General features: G+C 47.5%; 1 protein-coding gene across 5 annotated transcripts in view; it reads left to right on the top strand.

Annotated features, from left to right (window-relative positions):
* LOC123362986 (meiosis-specific coiled-coil domain-containing protein MEIOC-like) overlaps positions 1 to 19,264 on the top strand; it is a 51,715-nt gene that overhangs the window by 12,143 nt on the left and 20,308 nt on the right. For 4 of the 5 annotated variants that reach the window (XM_045003607.1, XM_045003605.1, XM_045003606.1 and 1 more), the window contains exons 2-3: positions 2,370 to 2,501; positions 12,117 to 12,283. In XM_045003607.1, coding sequence (XP_044859542.1) covers positions 2,460 to 2,501; positions 12,117 to 12,283 — 209 coding nt within the window. In that variant the 5' untranslated portion in view covers positions 2,370 to 2,459. Of the gene's footprint in view, positions 1 to 2,369; positions 2,502 to 10,705; positions 10,825 to 12,116; positions 12,284 to 19,264 lie in introns of those variants that run through there. The other variant, XM_045003608.1, reaches the window with a different exon arrangement.

Raw genomic sequence — 19,264 nt, 5'->3', positions numbered from 1 at the left:
CAATACATTTATCTGGGAGCATATCTCAAGACTGCTAGCATCGCAACTTGCTACATGGCTCTGTGTTCCCATTTACAGGGTGTTGTGGGACAACTTGTTTGCCCACACTGGGAACTGTGGGAGGCAGTTTAATGGAGAGAATCCTTCAGTAATTATTTGTTTTGGGTATATCTAAAATACCAATCAACAGAGGAATTGAAATGGAATAAAATTAGTCAAAAGAAAGTGATTATAAAATAACTATTATTCTCTTAATGAGCTGTATGTAAGAAAAGTGTGGAGAGAAGAAAGGTCTTTTGAAACCTTTCACTTTTCTATCTTTTCCTGTGTCTACACTAGCACTTTTGTCTGTATAACTGGAAAAATTACACTGATAGAAGCGCCAGTGTGACAGCGCTATGTTGGCGGGAGATGCTCTCTCCCATTAGGGGTGGTTTAATTATGTCGATGGGAGAGCTGTCTCCCTTCGAAGTAGAGTGGCTATACAGAAAATATTACGGTGGTGCAGCTGTATCAGTACAGCTGTGCCGTTGTAAGATCTATAGTGTAGATATGGCCTTAATCTAGTTTTAAAAATTTGACTGAATCAGCCTTTAGAATAGGCTAACAAACTTTTAATGGCTCTTGTGAAAACTCATCTGTTCCTGATTAACTGCCCTGAATAACTCCATGTGTAGACACTCATTCTGTTTAGATGAACAGCTGTTGCACTGTAAATTCACACCCTACCTTAATCCAAATTAACTTTTAAATGTAGACAAGACCTTAGTTTTAGCTTAAGAGACAGTAGGCAAGGTCAACCACCATCTGAGTTATAGTGCTGACATTGCCTAGTTACATTGGCATAAACACTACAAATGACTTGTCTTCACTTAGGATTTTACAGTTCGATAACTATTGCACATTTGTTATCCTGCTTTAAACAAAAATCTGTCAGTGAAGATAAATCCTAAGAGTTTCACTTTTCCAAGGGATTTTTAGTGGGCATTGTTCTGCTGTATCAAACCCAAGAGACGGATGAAGCTGGAGAAATGGCAAGCATGCAAACTTAAATTAGGGGGCTTCATAGAGGCAAATTAATAGTCACCTTCTGTGGTTGAGCCTGTTAAGTCTTCACTGAGAAGTCCTACTTCTAATGCTGATAATTGCAGAGTTTACACTCAATCTTTTATAAATGTACATATGGCCAACGCTAATTTTTTCCATCCATTCTCCAAGACCCAAACTGTCACTCTGGGAAATCTTGTTTGTTGGGAATCTTCATTTGAAAGTTCAAAACTGGCTGTGAAATGGTTCAAAACTGACTTATGAGGAGAGGCTGAGGGAACTGGGATTGTTTAGTCTGCAGAAGAGAAGAATGAGGGGGCGATTTGATAGCTGCTTTCAACTACCTGAAAGGGGGTTCCAAAGAGGATGGATCTAGATTGTTCTCAGTGGTACCAGAACAAGGAGTAATGGTCTCAAGTTGCAGTGGGGGAGGTTTAGGTTGGATATTAGGAAAAACTTTTTCACTAGGAGGCTGGTGAAGTACTGGAATGGATTCCCTAGAGAGGTGGTGGAATCTCTTCCCTGAGAGGTTTTTAAGGTCAGGTTTGACAAAGCCCTGGCTGGGATGATTTAGTTGGGGATTGGTCCTGCTTTGAGCAGGGGGTTGGACTAGATGATCTCCTGAGGTCCCTTCCATCCCTGAGATTCTGTGATTCTATGACTAACATATGATACAGATTTCATTTTGTTTCTTGGGATATTGTTAATGCTAAACTATTTTTTGTGGCCCTTTAGGTCCCACAAATGTTGATGTTTTGTAAAAAACCTGACTAATGTGAAGCTTTTAAATATTGCCCAAGTTATTCTTCAGTAGACTGCTGTCTTTATTTAATTACAGCACTTGGAAGTCTAATATCACTGAGTTCATCCTTTTGAAATTAGACTTCAGTTTACCCACTTGCTGTTTGTTGGTGAATGACAAACCTAGTCAATTTTCATTCTTCTGCATCTTGCAGAAGCTCTGAGAAGCCAGGGAGACACTGGGAATGTCTGCCTGAAAACTTAAACCGGTGTGCCTTACTAACTTCTGTTTGCATTTGGAAGGTATCCTTTTCTTTTTAATGAAATTCTGCAGGAAGTTATGGCAATTGTCAGGGAAATTTTTCAGTTTGTGCTGGACTAGTGGATTTTTCAAGGCTTGGATTGGAATATAGTACTGTCATTTTGCCTGAACCTTATTTACTCAACTAATAACAAGTTAATCATCTTTGATGTTGTTTCAGTTTTTGGCCTTCTGAATAATACATACTATTTTTTTCTTAAAGTGCTGATGTTTCCGGTTAAATTGCTAACCTTTGCTTTTCATGTTTAATTATCTTTAGGGTACACCTGTGCTTAAGATTCTGAATTTCTGTTTATTTGGCAATGCAACAAACGTGGGAAAAGAGAATTTGTATTCTGACAGCGAGGACATGGTCAAACAAAGTGCCACTCTCAGTCATTACGAGCCACGGGTGAGTCCAAAGTAATTGCTTGCTTAGATGAATAGAAATGGAATTCTCTGGGGGGTTTTGGGGTTTTTTTTGGTTTTTTTCCCCAGACTGAAATGTGTACGTAAACCCTATATGGCGTGTCTTTAGGTTTCTTATATGCTAGAGGTGGATATGATCTCTATAGTCTCTCCATTTGGATCACTATACAGAAGAGTAATCATGGATTTCTACAGCAATCAACAATTCCATGTTTAGTCTGACCTCAAGTGACTCTAGTGATGATAATCTCATGAGCTTCTTTGGCAAAATATACTGAAAAATAGTTGCAAGAAGTTGTTACCACTTGATAAATGCTCAGTGGCAATGTGAAATGAATTTATTTTCAGTCCACTTCCCAGCTAACTGTTATCCACATAAAAAAGATCATAAATACAATAGACACTATACATCCTTGATGGCAATCAGGTTATAAAGGCTAAGGAAAGATGAGCATCACAGAATGGTGGGAGTCCTACAAAGGTGATGTTCCTGCATCTGGTTAGGTCTATATTTTTATTTTTCTTACCTTGCTCTGGCTAGTAGATGTTTGACAAATGTAATGCCTTCCCATAAACAAGAAGTCCACAATTCTCTGGCTGCAAAGGAGCATTCTTTGCTTCCTTTCACCACCATACCAGAGCCTTCAAGCTGCCCCAAGGGTGGATGTGGGGAAAGGAAGTCTCCACTACTCTACCACTTTACCATCCTCCTGGCTGCTGTCTGTGGTGGGCAGGATTTCTTCAACTCACATACCTTGTCTCTCAGTTTAAGTTTGGAGTCCTCCTGACCAGTAAATAGCTCTGTTATTTACCTCTACTTCTGGTCAGTTTTTCAAGTGCCAGTAGAGTAAAAGTGATACAGTTCTTGTGAATTTCACTGCTGTCCCTAGCTAATAAGAGAGATTGGGTGAAATCATGGCCTCACTGAAGTCAGTGGGGCTAGGGATTGCATCCATTTTCCCCTTAGTGGTATCCGTAGCGCTGGCCCTAGTGCTCCCTGGAGCCCTGTGCACATACACTGGTATAAGGGGCGCCACCAGCTCCATACCCTCTCAGTTCCTTCTTATGAACTGTGCCAATTGGCTGGAATGCCTTCTTGCTTTGCAAGGCTTTCCTAACAGTGCTTTGGACTCAGAACTAGTGTATATAATTTTTGTAGTTAGTAAGTTTAGTTACCAGTCTTAGTTTAGATAGATAGTCCAGATAGTTATTCCAATCTTAGAGGGACATTGTCCCAGGGACTGGGCATGCCCCAGTCTCCAGGCTTCAAGCCATGCTCATCCTGCACCAAGCCTATGCTAGTGAGCGACCACATATGGCCTATCTGAAGTGCCTCGGAGAAGCTCATGTTAAGGAGAAGTGTGGAATCTGCAGGGGCTTCAGACTAAGGACTTTGAAAGACAGAGACATTTGCCTGAAGGCTCTGCTAATGGAAGCAGCCCTCAGACCGGCCTCGGAGCCATCCCGCTCTGAATTGGTGCCATGTACTTCAGCCTGTGTGCAAAGTGCACCGCCAGCACTGGGCTCTTTTTGGCACCATTCTCCATCCCCGGTGCCAAGGAGGAAGCACAAGAAACAACATGTTGAAAGAGGGCGCTCCCTGGCACCGAAGAGAGACGAGAGGGGAGCAGTGGACGTAGTGAGACCTGTGCCAGGCCACTTGTCCTCCCTAGACCTGCGTCGAGCCCAGTTTGGGACCCTCCTCCCACTCCTGGGAGTGGTTGTGGTACCTTGTGTTGGCGGGCCCCCTCAACTCCAGAGGCCTTCCAGGCTGCAAAAGACTTATTGTCCCTCCTGATACCGCCCACCCCCCAAGGTCCCATGCCTGTCAGGGCTATCCGGGACAGAAGGGTGCAAGGGGTGGAGAGCTCCTTCTCAGCACCAATGATAGCGGCACCTTCCAGGGGGAAGCCCTGCATGCCCCCTCCCCACAACAGTCCCCAACCCGACATTGGTCACTGCTTCCCCAGCACCACCTGGAGGTGGAACCGGGCATGGCCCCCCCATGATCTTCGGGAAAAGAGTCCTCGTTGGAGTCCAAGGTGGAGTCCTTCGCCCTGCCAAAAGAAGTACCGGTACCTGTTGTACGCACCAGACTTCAGTACTGGCCTCATAGCAGCCACCTGGCCATCAGGACACTGGCCCATGCAGTGGTAGTATTGGAACCTGTGGGGGTTTCCCCTGGTACCGGGACCCCATTCCCAATGATCGTTCTCAGTCGTGTAGGCAAGCCACTACTTTGTCCTCTGGCACCTACCCTAGCTCCGAGGTCACGGAAGTGACCAACTGAAGGTGGTAGTAGGGTTATTTAGCCTGCTCCCGCCAGATGATTTTAGGACACATCAGGAGCCCCTGAAGAGGGTCGCCACAAACTTGGAGATAGAGGAACTGAAGGAGTCCACTCACCATGTGATAGATATCTTGGCTGCAGCGGCTCTCTCCAGAGTGGTCCTTCTGGTCAATGATGGGGTTGTGGGACCAGTCAGGGGCAGGACTCTATGGCAGACCCCTTCCCTTCCTCTCTGCCCCTTACTTCTTTTCTACCCATTTTGAGGTACTAGATACTGGTCACCAGGTTTAAGTACTTGTATTTGCATCCCCCCACGGCCTCCCAGACATGATTCCTATAAGAAGAAAGGGAAGGGCTACAGGCGTCGTCAGGCCCTACCTTCCACTTCAGCCTCCCAGTCAGGCTCAATTAGATACCCTGGTGAGTCCAGGCAGGCCTTTTAAGGGTATGCCTGAGAACAGCATACCAGACTTGAGTCAGGATCCATCCCCCCTTTTGTTTTTGGACCGCCTGTTTCCCTTCTGCACTGCAAGGTCTCACATAACATGCTACAGTATATAACAGTAGAGGAAGTTCCTCGAGAATTGAGAGGGAAGGGGTTCTACTCCTGGTATTTCGTAATCCCGAAGGCCAAGGGGGGGCCTGCGTCCCATCCTGGACCTGTGTTGCCTCAACAAATATCTCAAGAAATTGAGGTTCTGCATGGTCTTCCTGGCCTTTATCATTCCCTCTCTGAATCCCGGAGAGTGGTATGCCACCCTTGATCTCAAGGATGCTTATTTCCACATTTCCATCTTCCACAGACACAGAAGATTTCTTCAGTTTGTGGTGGGCCCAGGGCCGGCTCCAGACCCCAGCGCGCCAAGCGCGCGCTTGGGACGGCATTTTGCCGGGAGGGCGGCAGGCAGCTCTGGTGGACCTCCTGCGGGCATGACTGCGGAGGGTCTGCTGGTCCCGTGGCTCCAGTGGACCTCCCACAGGCATGCCTGCGGATGCTCCACCAGAGCCGCGGGACCCAGCGGACCCCCCCGCAGGCACGTCTGCAAGAGGTCTCCCAGAGCCGCGGGACCGGCGAACGCCAGAGCGCCCCCTGCGGCATGCCGCCATGCTTGGGGCAGCGAAATTCCTAGAGCCGCCCCTGGGTGGGCCAATGCCACTACCAGTTCACTGCATTCCCCTTCGGCCTGTCAGCTTCTTCACAGGTCTTTACAAAGTATATGGTGATGGTTGCAGCTTACCTGGGACGTCGAGGTATGCGAATCTACCCATACTTCAATAATTGGCAGATCAAAGACCATTTGCGAGCTCAGGTTCAGCACAGCATTGCCACAGTATGGGCCACCTGTCAGGTGTTAGATCTGTTGGTAAGCAAACAGAAATTAACACTAGGCCCAGAGCAAAGAATAGAGCTTATAGGGGCAGTGCTCAACTCTACCCAGGCCAGGGCCTTCATAGCAGAAGCCCGGTTCCGAACTATATCAGATCTAATCACCCACGTCCCAGCTCATCCGCTTATGAGTGCCCGGGTATGCCTCAGACTGTTAGGTCACATGGCAGTGTGTACTTACATGGTGCAATATGCAAGGTTACACCTCAGACCCCTACAGATGTGGCTGGCATCGATCTACTCCCCGGGCAGACACCACTTGGACTCAGTTCTCACGATCCAATCAACTGTCTTAGCATCTCTGACTTAGTGGGTAGATCCGTGTTGGGTGATGAAATGGGTGCCCTTTGCTGCCCTGTATCCATCAGAGACCTTGGTTATGGATGCATCAGAACTGGGGTGGGGAGCCCACCATGGCAATCTCAGAATCAAAGGGCTCTGGTCCCAGGAAGAGCTAAACTCAGGGCGATACATTTGGCCTGCCAGGTGTTTTTTCCCCACCTGTCAGGCAAGGTTGTGCGGGTCTCAGTTGACAACACGGCCTTGATTATTTTATGTCAACAGGCAAGGGGGAGCTTGCTCCTCAGGCCTGTGTCAGGAGGTCCTCTGTCTGTGGGACTTCTGTGTGAACCATACCGTCCGTCTCGAGGCAGCACACCTTCCCGAAGAACAGAATGCATTGACAGATCAACTCAGCGGGTCCTTTTCCATTCATCCTGAGTGGTCCCTTCACCCAGAGGTAGTCAATGCTATCTTCCAGAAGTGGGGGACTCTCCAGGTGGACCTGTTTGCCACCAGACAGAACAGGAAATGCCGCAGGTTCTGCTCGGTGGACGAGCTCAGCCAGGGCTCTCTGTCTGATACCTTCCTGCTCTCGTGGACGGGCAGGCTGCTGGTTGCCTTTCCACCGATCCCCTTGGTTCAAAAGGTCCTTCTAAAGATCAAGACGGACAAGGCAAAGGTTATCTTGATAGCTCCGGCATGGCCACGCATTGGTTTGGCACACTTCTGGACCTCTCGGTAGCAACTCTGTTAGAGTTCCCATGACGTCCGGACTTGATTTCACAGGAGCAAGGCCGGTTGCTTCACCCGACCTCGTCTCCCTACACCTGATGGTGTGGGTTCTGTGTGGCTAAACTCCAAGGAGTGGGCGTGCTCCGGAGCAGGTCCAGCAATCTTGCTAGGTAGCAGGAAACTCCATCAGGGCTACCTACTTGGCTGAGGGGAAGCGTTTCACTTGTGGGCCTCTGAGTGGAATCGTTCCCCATCTCAGCCCTCACTGCAGTCCATCTTGGACTGTTTGCTCCACCTGAAGCACCAGGGTCTGACTGTCTTTAGTCAAGGTTCACTTGGCAGCCATCTCAGCCTTCCATCCTCTGGTCTAGGGCAAATCAGTCTTCTCCCATGAGATGACGATCAGGGTCCTCAAGGGTTTAGAAAGGTCTACCCACAGGTTTGTGCCCCGATTTCCCCCCATGGGACTTACACCTGGTCCTGTCAAGGTTCACAGGTCTCCCCTTTGAGCTGTTAGCTTCTTGTTCTCGCCTACTCCTCTTGTGGAAGGTTGCCTTCCTAGTGGTGATTACCTCGGCCAGAAGGGTCTCCGAAATCAAAGCCTTGACATCAGAACCCCCATATACTATACACAGTGTTCTTCAAAGACAGCGTCCAGCTGCGCCCCCACTTGGCCTTCCTTCCAAAGGTGGTATTGCAGTTCATAACAACCAGGACATTCTTCTGCCTGTTTTATTTCCGAAGCCTCACAGCACTGCTGTGGAATGTCAGCTACATACTTTAAATGTTAGATAGGCCTTGGCCTTCTATATTGAAAGAACTAAGCCCTTCTGCAAGTCTACACAGCTTTTTGTGGCTGTGCTGAACAGGATGAAAGGTCTACCAGTGTCATCCCAAAGAATATTGTCCTGGATAACCGCCTGCATCCGAGCTTGCTATGAGCTGACGAACGTCCCACCACCGGCTATCGTGATGGCTCATTCTACAAGATCCCAGTCTTCATCAGTAGTGTTCCTCGCGCAGATACCAATCCAGGATAGCTACGGGGCTGCAACGTGGTCATCGATTCAGACCTTCGCATCCCACTATGCCATCACCTAACAGGCCCATGACAATGCTAGTTTCGGTAGAGCAGTGTTGCAATCAGAACATACATGAACTTGGAGCCCACCTCAGGGGATACTGCTTGTGAGTCACCTAGCATGGAATGGACATGAGCAAGCACTTGAAGAAGAAAAAATGGTTCTTAATTTTTCATAACAGTTGTTCTTTCAAATGTGTTGTTCATGTCCATTCCCTGACCCACTCTCCTACCCTCTTGTCGACGTTACCCGCAAGAAGGAACTGAGAGTGTGGAGTCGGCAGTGTCCCTTATACCGGTACATGTTCACAGGGCTCCAGAGGGTGCTTGGGCTGGCCCTACGGATACCCCTAAGGGAAAAATCTCCAGCAGCTGTGCATGTAGCGTGCACATACCTAGCCTGGAATGGACATGAGCAACACTTCCTAACTGTTGCTCTTTGAGATAAGTTAGTAACCATTTTTTTTCTTTATTAAAGTGCCCTATAACATCAAAATGTCCAGTCCACTCAGGTTAAGTGCCTTTTCTGCCAAGCCACTTCTATCTCATTGGGTCACAGTGGGGAAGAGAGGCCTACTGAGAAAAAGGTGTGGTGGTTACCACCAAATCAAACTAATGTCTAGGTCTTGCAACAAGGAGGGCTTTAGTGATCTGGTTTCTTGAGTATCTAACACAGAGAGAGAAAGAGAGAGAGATTCAAAGCAGCTGAACAGATAGCAACACCTGTGGGTTGGGGAGTGTTCTAGCAATACCTCAGAGACAGTGGAATGAAGACTGACTTTTTATGTATTTTGATTTAAATGATAACTAAAAAGATGCCTGTCCAGGGCTTTAGGCCCCTGACACACAGGAACAATGCAGTTGAAATCTCAGCATCATTAAAATGATTAACCGAGCAGGAGGTCAGCCTGTCAACGACAGTAATTTCTTTTAGCCCCTTTCTCATATAGGAAGTATACCCTCAGCCTTCTCCAAGAACCCTATCAAAAAGTTCTTAAAACATTTATGGATCCCACTGTAGGTGTGTGTACCCCATGTGTGCAAGCCCAGAATCTTTTAGCCAGCTGTATTCATTGGGGCTGCTCATGCATCCTGTACTCCCTCATGCCCCTCCCAAGGATATAGAGAGTGGAGCAGCCCCAGCTGCCATTCAATTTCTTCTTGCTGCTCATGGCAGCAAGACAGAGCTACATGGTGTCCTTCTACTTCCCTGTAATTTCATAGGTTGTTTAGAATAGTTACTTAACGAGTTGACAACTTTTCTTTGTAGCCTATACATTTTATTTAGTGCCCATTGGCCCCCTGAAAAAAGGCAAAATTTATTTTTTGTTTGAGTCTCTCCTGGTATTGAGGTGCAAGTCTGATGGCTGACACTGTCTTTAGGCTTTAAAATCTGCACTGCCTGTGAATCACCTGTGCCTGCAAATAATGGACGTACTAAGTGTCTTTTTTTTGTTTAGGGAAACTGCATATTATGGACAAATGTTCAGTTTGCAAATCCTTTTCTACATGCATGAAGGGAGCTAGTGATACCCATTGAAAAATGTTTCTGATGGAAAGGTCAGTGAGGAGTTTTCTCAAATTTGAAGTCCCTCATCAGAAGCAATCTGCTGTTATAAAGCTGGTTGCTGCTAGTGCTTCAACTACCAGAGATGCTACTTATGGTGGCTAGCATGCCTACTGCTCTAAGAGACCTCATGCTTTTCAAAAACATGCTGAGCCTTTTTTTCAGTCCTCTTTGAGTCAGTCAGTCTGACTCCTGTCCAAGGTAGGAAGGAGCAGAGATCTTCAGATGGTGTTTGGCACCAATCACCGTCCCTGGCACCAGCTAAGAAGAGGTCTCATTGCTCTGATGTCTCCAAACTCATTCCTTCCAAATCTGATCAGCACCGTGAGTCTTCAGGGACTAGGGAAGCCCTTCTTCCACTTGGTACTGTGTTGACACAGTTCTCAGTGACCGATACCACTTCTTCAGTACTGATGCCATTGGTGCCATCTGCCACAGATTCTTCAGTACCACACCTTAATAAGAAGACCCCATCTACTGAGACATCCACATTGGTACCACGGAGCTCATCCACTTTGGTCCTGATTCCTATCTCAATGCAGGCTGCCTTTACAACCTCTGGGAACATAGTGATCACTCCAATACCGGAATCTCCTGTCTTTGATATTTTCCAATATTTATTGGATTCAGTTCCCTTCTGGTATGGGAACCAAAGGTATCGATTATGAAAGAATCTCCCTGAGACAGTTATCTGTGGTACCAAAATCTATTTTTCAGTAACTAGTGTCTAGATCTCCACATTCTGTTACAACCCCTCAGATATATGTACCATCCTGGATGGAGTTCTGCTAGTCTGTATCTTATGACTGTAGAAGTGCTTCTTGTAGATTTTTCTCCTCATTCTCCTAGACTGGTTCCTGAAAGAGACCTAAGAAGAAGTCCTTCTTGTCATAGATCCCATACTTCTGACAGGTTTCAGGCACCGTACATCCTGTGGCATTATCTGCCTTTCCTGTATGGAATGTAGGTCAGTATGGAATCCTCAACATTTTCCTGCTCCTTATTCATTTAGATTCAGGTCTGAGAATAGATTGCCTCTTCCTAAAGAATCCTTTAAGATAGCACAACTCTCTAACCAGAGTTCATCCGGGAAGTTGAACAGGAACCTCATGGAGGACAATGAGGGACCAACCCATTGCTTTGGCTACTTCATTTTCATCACCAAATAAGGCTATAGCACCATCTGCTCCTTCCACAGCCTAATATCAAGACCTGTCAGGACCTCCTTAAAAGGATGGTGGAGACCTTAGATACACTCCTCAAAGTCATTCAGGAAAGTTCTCTCAAATTATATTTGATATTCTGCATCCTGTCTCCCAAGTCTGTTTGTTTGGCCATGCCAATCAGTGAGAGTATCCTGGAGCCAGCTGAAGGGTTGTGGCATGCCCCATGCTTATTTTTACTTGTGATTTGTGTCAAGGTGCATTAGAATGGAAACTGGAATTGAATTACAATGCCCAAAACAGCATTTTAAAATTATTTTTGATTAAATAAAGCTACTTTAAATGTGCTGCATACTTTTTAAAATGTAAGTTTATCAAAACATTGTGCATTTAAACCTGATTTGATATACAAAGGAAGTTTTAACTGTAATTACTTAATTGAACCGATTGTTTCTGGTTTCCATTTCCTTTAGATTTTAGAAACAGCAGCTCTCATCCTTTCTCACCTAGTTTTTATTCGTAGACTGGAAAAGGAAAGCAAGTTTTCCTGCCTTTTTAAAAAAAAAATGTGAATCCATTTCTCAACTTTCAATGTAGTCATTTAACAAACTAGTTGAATAAACTGAAATAAAGAAAATATTCTCTCTGCAGCTGTGTAAGAGGCTACAGTTATCAAAATCTGGTTAACACTTCAATGAATGCACTTCCAGGTGCTGAGCACAGTGAATTCCACCAGTTCAGTGGTTTGACTTTCTTTAAAATTTCAGCATAAACATGTACTGTTTGAATTAATTTAATAACTGTTTAGTTAATTTATTTTGATAGATTATACTAAGTTTAGGCCTTAACATAAGTTGTAACAATTTCAGATTTATTTTTAATAGGTTTATTTTTAAAAAGAAAACTCTGATTTAAATAATACATGATTTTTTTTAAAAAATCAGATGTATGGATTTGCAGAAACAAAGTTTTCAGAAAGAAAAAATATTACCTCTTTTAAAAAACAAACGTCCTTTTTTTCAAAAGAGGTGCCCTTTATTGTTCACTTACATAAACTCCTCACATTGTAAAATTGTTCACTCTCTTTTCAATTCAGGTAAACGGCAAGAAACAAAAAATGGACACTCAGTTATTCTCCCCATTGTTAGGAGGGATCACAAGTACACCACCACCTCTGGAATCATCCCGGTTATATACTAATTGGTCTGTGTGTGGAGATGATACCAACACAGCAACTTCTTTACAAGACTGCACAAAAAAAAGGTATTAAATAAGTATAATCTTATGCTGTTTTCTGGAAGGCTGAAAGTTTAATTGGGCAGGAGTGTAAGGGTTTGGTTTCTAAGTATTGTAAGGAAGAAGTTATGGGATAACTACAGAAACTCATGGGCAATAACTCACCTGAATTGAATAGTATTTATCAAATAACTGTGGAAATCATGGCTATACTTTTAAAATATGAGACATAAAAGTTCCTTATTATGGAACATAATAGGAAAGTCAAGTATCAGATAAATCTTGATCTTTATATAATGACAAAAAATTACCTTTTGAAAAGGCCTCCTTGTTACATCACGTCATTATGACCCTTTTTGGTGACAGAGGGATCTGTTTTTTGTAACAGAAGGGGCACAGTGAATGCTAGTTTCTTCCTCTTGTTACTGAACAGTACAGACGGATGGAGGTTAGGGGACATGTGTGTGTGGAACTTCACGACCACCGGTAACATAAGCATGCATTCACCAGCTTTCTGGGACTTATGCAGAGGTCTTCCAGGTGGTACAGCAACTCATCTAGATATTTGCCTAGTTTTACAACAGGCTACATAAAAAGTCCATACAAACTAAAATTTCATACAGAAAAAATTAGAAAGTAAGCAATTTTTCAGTACTAGTGCGCTGTGACACTTTTGTATTTTTATGTCTGATTTTGTAAGCGAGTAGTTTTTAAGTGAGGTGAAACTAGGGATAAACTAGACGAATCAGACTCCTGAAAGGGGTACAGTAGTCTGGAAAGGTTGAAAACCACTGGTCTAGCCTGTCTAGACCAGTGGTTTTCAAACTTTTTTTCTTGCAACCCAGTTAAAGAAAATTGTTGATGCCCGTGACCCAACGGAGCTGGGGATGAGGGGTTTGGGGTGTGGGAGGAGCTCAGGGTTGGGGTGCGGGGGTGAGGGCTGCGGGGTGGGGCCGGGAATGAGGGGTTCAGGGTGTGGGCTGGGGCAGGGGTTGGGGTGTGGAAGGGGGTCAGAGCTCTGGGCTGGGGTGCAGGCTCTGGCCTAGGGCCAGGATGAGGGGTTTGGGGTGCAGGAGGGAGCTCCAGGTTTGTGGGGGGGCCCTCAGGGCTGGGGCAGGGGGTTGGGGTGCAGGCTTACCGCGGGCAGCTCCAGGTCAGCAGCGCAGCAGGGGTGCAGAGGTAGGCTTCCTGCCTGTCCTGGCACCATGGACCGCACTGCACCCCGGAAGGGCCAGCAGCAGGTCCGGTTCCTAGGCAGAGGCGCACAAGTGGCTCCTAGGCTCTCGCCCACAGGCACCACCCCCCACCTCCCATTGGCCATTTCCAAAATAGGGGATGTTCAAGTAAACCATGTGGAGATTGGATTCACTTTCTCTCCCATCAAGGTGGGCAGCCTGTATTAAGTATCCAGAGACAGGAATCATGTTAGCTATTACATTAAAGTTTCAATGGACACCCCAATCTGCACTCTGAGCCCTCACTCCTAGGCCTGGGCTACTTCTCCCATCTAATCTTTCAGTAAGCTTATGAAACTGTTGTTGCAGCTGCCTGCTGTTAGGCTAGCCTGGCCCTGTGTTACCCCTTCTTTTGTCTACTCCCATTTTCCTTCACATTCCTATTACCTGGTTCTATTTCCTTTCCCCTTATATACCAGACATTTAAATGAGCACTCTCGTGCTATCTCACATTTATCTTAGTCATCTTAAGATAAATATGTGCATCTGTTGAAATATCTAGTGTATCTTTATGGTAGCTTTAGAAATATATAGGCAGCTGTTAACAATTAGAGAAGTTATATAAATGCAGACCCCTCTCTCTCTCTCTCTCTTCCCCTGTGTTCTTTCAATTTCTATCCCAGATGCTGGCTATGGCATGCATTCTTACTTTGGGGCTGTTTAAGGCTGACTACCACAGCAATTTATTGGCCCTTGATATCCATGATGACATTTGCATTTTCAATATAAATGTCTCATTTTAGTATTTATAACTCACTACATCAGAAATAGGAAACCTAAGAAAGAATAGGTGCTGTGACTGGTTCCCCTCGGGTGCCACCTGGAACTGGGGTACCCACTGAGTACCCAGCAGCCTGGACTCCCTCTCAAACTGTGCTGCTGTGGCAAGCTGCAGACCCGCTCCCAATCCTACACTTCCACCAGTATTTCACACAGGGAGGGACACACCCAGCTGCAGTTACACGTAAGCTCTCTAACCACCAGCTTCCCAGCCTGGGACACCAGAACAGTACCGTCCTACCCTGGTCAAATCTGGCCAGTATATGGGTTTAATACCTGGTCTGCCTCTCCCTCAATGTGAAGAGAACAATGCACACTTGTGGTAACTAAGCAGAGATTTTCCCCAAGCACTCCATTCAAAGCTCACCGGTTTAGATTAAAACAAAAACAAGTTTATTAACGGCAAAAGAGAGATTTTAAGTGATAGCAAACAGATTAAAGCAGATTACCTAGCAAATAAATAAAAAACGCAAACTAACCTTAATAGACTGTATATACTCATTCATAAGCTGAATTTTTTGTAAAAAAGAGAAGCACCAGAGTAGGGGGTCAGCTTATGAATGAGTATTGAGAGGAAGAGGTGGGACACAGCCCCTCCCCCCAACAGAGGGAGCAAGGAGAGGCAGCACAGCCAGAAGGGAAGAGGCAGGGCCAGAGGCTCTCCGCTTCTGGCCACGCTGCTCTCCCCCCAGCCTCCGAAGCAGCTGCAGCCCTGCCCCCCAGAGCAGGCTGTGGCCATGCCCATAGGCGGCAGGTTTGTATAATTTTTGGTGGGGCCCAAAATGGTGGTGCCCCCCCTCTCCCGCCCTGTAAGCCGATATAAAATGAAGCTACAACGGGTCAGTGCCACAAGATTACAAGGGTCAATTAAAAGTGGAAAGTCAGAAGCAGCACTTGCCTACTTCAATATACAGTATTATATTTTGTTGCACCTGTTGTGATGAAGTGGGAATGTTCTTAATATTTTCTCTGAATACTGTGTGGGTGCCTCAGTTTCCCCTGCAAAGTGCCAACTGAACGTGTTGGGGACAAAGAGATCAGGTGGCCTCCTTGTCCGGAAGAGACACAGAGGCCAGAGGAGGGAGTGACAGTTTGGAGCTGGCTGGGGAAATGGGGAGAGACCCAGAACTTGGTTCTGGGCTCCCCACCCCCCAAGATGGACCTGACAGAGGGGTTCTGTTTTCTGTACCAACAAGCTCTGTTTAAACTGTGTTCCCGTCATCTAATAAACCTTCTGTTTTACTGTCTGGCTGAGAGTCACATCTGACTGCGGAGTTGGGGTGCAGGGCCCTCTGGTTGCCCCAGGACCAGCCTGGGCAGACTCGCTGTGGAAAGTGCATGATGTGGAAGGGCATGCTGAATGCTCCCAGGTCAGACCCAGGAAGGTGTAAGCTTCTTGCCCTGGAGACAGTATGCTCCAAGAGAGGAGGCTCCCCCAGAGTCCTGACTGGCTTTGTATGGAGTTGTTCCAAAGCATCACAGCATCCCCTTCCACACCGTGCACTTCCCAGAAGTCCGCACAGGCACTGACACTCCCTCCTCTGGCCTTTGTCTCTTTTCCAGGCATTAGGAGGCCACCCGATCTCTCTGTTCTCCAACACCTTCAGTTGGCACCTTGCAGGGGAAACTGATTTGGGAGAAATGAAGTAAAAGCTGCCCAAACCGAGCTTGAGCACTCCTGAATTTTGAGGTGTTCAAATCTGGAAGGCAGGTGCTGGGGGTGGGAGAGGGCTGTGGGCTCCATGGGGGAGCATGGCAGCAACTGTCTGGAGCTGCACGGAGCCAGACACGCTGGTCTGAGTGGCACAGTAAGCGGTTTGGGGGTTGGAGAAGAGGTAGGGAGTTCCGGAGGGCAATCAAGGGACAAGGAGCAGGGGGGGTTGGATGGGGCAGAGGTTCGGAGGGGCAGTCAGGGGACAGGCAGCAATTAGATAGGCATGGGAGTCTAGGAGGTTTATCAGGGGACAGGTAGGGGGTGCGGTCCTGGGGGGGAAGTTGGGTGGGGTCTCAGGAGGGGGCAGTTGGGGACAAGGAGAAGGGAGGCTTAGATAGGGGCTGAGGTCCCAAGGGGCAGTTAGGGGCAGGGGTCTCGGGAGGGGGTAATCGGGGAACAAGGACCAGTGGTGCTTAGATAGGGGGTGGAGGTCCTGGGGGGCAGTTGGGGCAGGGGTCTGGGGAGGGGGCAATCAGCGGCCAGGGGCTGGGATTCAAAGGGCTCTGGGCTGCTGGCAGCCGCGGGGATCCCAGAGCCCTTTAAATCCCAGCCCCGGCTGGGATTTAAAGGGCTCTGGGCTGCCGGCAGCGCAGAGCAGGGGAGAAACCTAGCTCCAAATATTGCTGGAGCAGAGCCCCTGTCTGTGAATATTCCTGGGGCTAAAGCCCCAGGAGCCCATATAAGTTGGCGCCCATGGCCATGCCACCTGCCCACTGGAACATGCTGCAGTCGCGCCACCCGGTCTGGCCCACCGGAGCAGGCTGCAGCCGCATTGTCCAGCCTGCAGGAGCAGCTCCAGCCATGTCAGAGATATCCTCCTCTAGCCCTCCCCAGATAAGGTGGGAAGGGATGGGATAGGGAGAGTGTGGGGGTCCCGGGCTAGGGGTGGGGTCATGTGGGGGGTGGTCACAGGGATTACTCCCCTGACCCCAGCTTCTCACCCCCAAAACATTTCCCCACCAGTTGCTGTCCCGGCCCGTCAGGGTAAGCAGCTGGCGCGCCAGGACACTTTGTTTACTTAGCTTTACCTCCGTGCCTGCAGGCGCTCGAGGTAAACAAACCATCTCGGCCCGCCAGTGGCTTATCCTCATGGCCCGGAAGCCAAAGTTTGCTGACCCCTGAATTATAGGGTCGGTTTTTGAACGGGTTATAAAAATTTTCCATTTTTATTTATCCATCTTGGGGGGTTGGCTTATAAACAAACTGGTTTATGATTGAGTATATCCAGTACTAGATAGATTGGATATGAATTAGCAGATTCTCACCCTGAGAGATGATACAAGCAGGCTGCAGATTTTTAAGGGGCCAGCTGCACTTGCTTTACAGCTTGGAATCCCCAGGTCTTTTATTCACAGGCTAGAAATCCCGTAGCCTGGGTCCAGCCCTTCCCCCAGTTTAGTCTTTGTTCCTCAGGTGTTTCCAAGAGTCTTCTTGTGTGGGGAGTGAAGAACTCCAGATGATGCCACTCAAGGGGTTAAAGAGAGAGATTAAGGAAGATAAAGGCATTGCTGAGAAGTTAAATTTTTTTTTAATCAGTCTTCACTGGTGAGACTACTGGGAAGAATCACAGAAGTGTAGGACTGAAAGGGACCTCAGTAGGTCATCTAGTCCAGTCCCCTCCACTAAAGTCAGGACTACATAACAGACCATTCCTGACAGGTGTTTGTCTAACCCAGGGGTAGGCTAGGGGAGGGGGTTGTGGCCTGGCTCCCAACCCCCATCCACCCCACCCCCCTGGACTCCTGCCCCATCCACCACCACCCCCGCTCCCTGTCCCCTGCCCGCTCCCGGGCCCCCTGCCCCTGACTGCCCCCCGCCGCCCCATCCAACCCCTCCTCTCATTCCTGACGGCCCCCATGGGACCCCTGCCCCATCCAACCACCCCTTCTCTCTGTCCCCTGGCAGCCTCTGGAACCCCTGCCCCTGACTCCCCCCTACCACCCCATCCAACCCCTCCTCTCATTCCTGACTGCCCCCCCGGGACTGCTGCTCCCATTCAATCCCCTGTTCCCCACCCTTTGACCGCCCCAACCTCTATCCACCCCCCCGAACTCACCTGCCCTCTATCCAAAGCCCCGCTCCCTGCCCCCTTACCGCGCTGCCTGGAGCACCGATGGCTAGCTGCGCTATAGCCACGCTGCCTCGCAGGAGCAAGCCACGCCGTTGGCACCGTGTAGCACGAAGCACTGGGTCAGGCCGGGCTCTGTAGCTGCGCTGCCCCAGACGCTCACAGCCCCGCCACCCAGAGCATTGTGCCGGCAGCGGAGTGAGCTGAGGCAGCGGGGGTTGGGGCTAGCCTCCCTGGCCAGGAGCTCAGGGGCCAGGCAGGAGGGTCCCGCGGGCCAGATTTGGCCTGTGGGCCATAGTTTGCCCACCTCTGGTCTAACCTGTTCTTAAAAACCTCCAGTGATGGAGAGTCCACAACCTAGCTAATTTGTTCCAAGGTTAACCACCCTGACAGGAAGTTTTTCCTAATGTCCAACCTAAACCTCCCTTGTTGCAGTTTAAGCCCATTGCTGCTTCTCCTATCCTCAGAGGTTCACGAGAACAATTTTTCACTCCCCTTGCAACAACCTGTTTTTGAAAACTATGATGTCCCCCATCAGTTTTCTCTTCTCCAAACTAAGCCCATTTTTTTTCAATCTTCCCTCATACACATGTTTGCTAGACCTTTGCTCTTCCCTGGACTTTCTCCAATTTGTCCACATCTTTCTTAAAGTGTGGTGCCCCAAACTGGAGACAGTACTCCACCTGAGGCCTCACCAATGCTGAGTAGAGTGGAACAATTGCCTACCATGTCTTTTATACTACCCAAGCATATTAGCCTTTTTATCAACTGCATCATGTTATTGTCTCATATTCAATTTGTGGTCCTTTGTAACCCCCTGATCCTTTTCAGCTGTAGTACTGCATAGCCAGTGATTTCCCGTTCTGTAGGTGGTGTTGCTCTTTTTCTTCTCAAGTATAGTACTTTGCACTTGTCTTTATTGGATTTCATCTTATTGATTCCAGACCAATTCTTCAATTTGTCAGTGTTGTTTTGAATTCTAATCTTTCCCTCCAAAGTGTTAGCAATCCCTCCCAGCTTGGTGGCATCTTCAGATTTTGTAAGCATACTCTTCACTCTACTATCCAAGTCATTAATGAAAATATTGAGTAGCAGCAGACTCAGGATAGACCTCTGCAGGCACTAGATACATCCCTTAGTTTGACACAGAACCATTGATAACTACTCTTTGAGCATGGTCTTTCAACCAGTATTTTACCCACTTTATAGTA

This window comes from Mauremys mutica, chromosome 2 (genome assembly GCF_020497125.1).
Source record: "Mauremys mutica isolate MM-2020 ecotype Southern chromosome 2, ASM2049712v1, whole genome shotgun sequence".
Taxonomy (NCBI): Eukaryota; Metazoa; Chordata; order Testudines; family Geoemydidae; genus Mauremys; species Mauremys mutica.
This window is presented reverse-complemented; position numbering and strand designations above follow the sequence as displayed.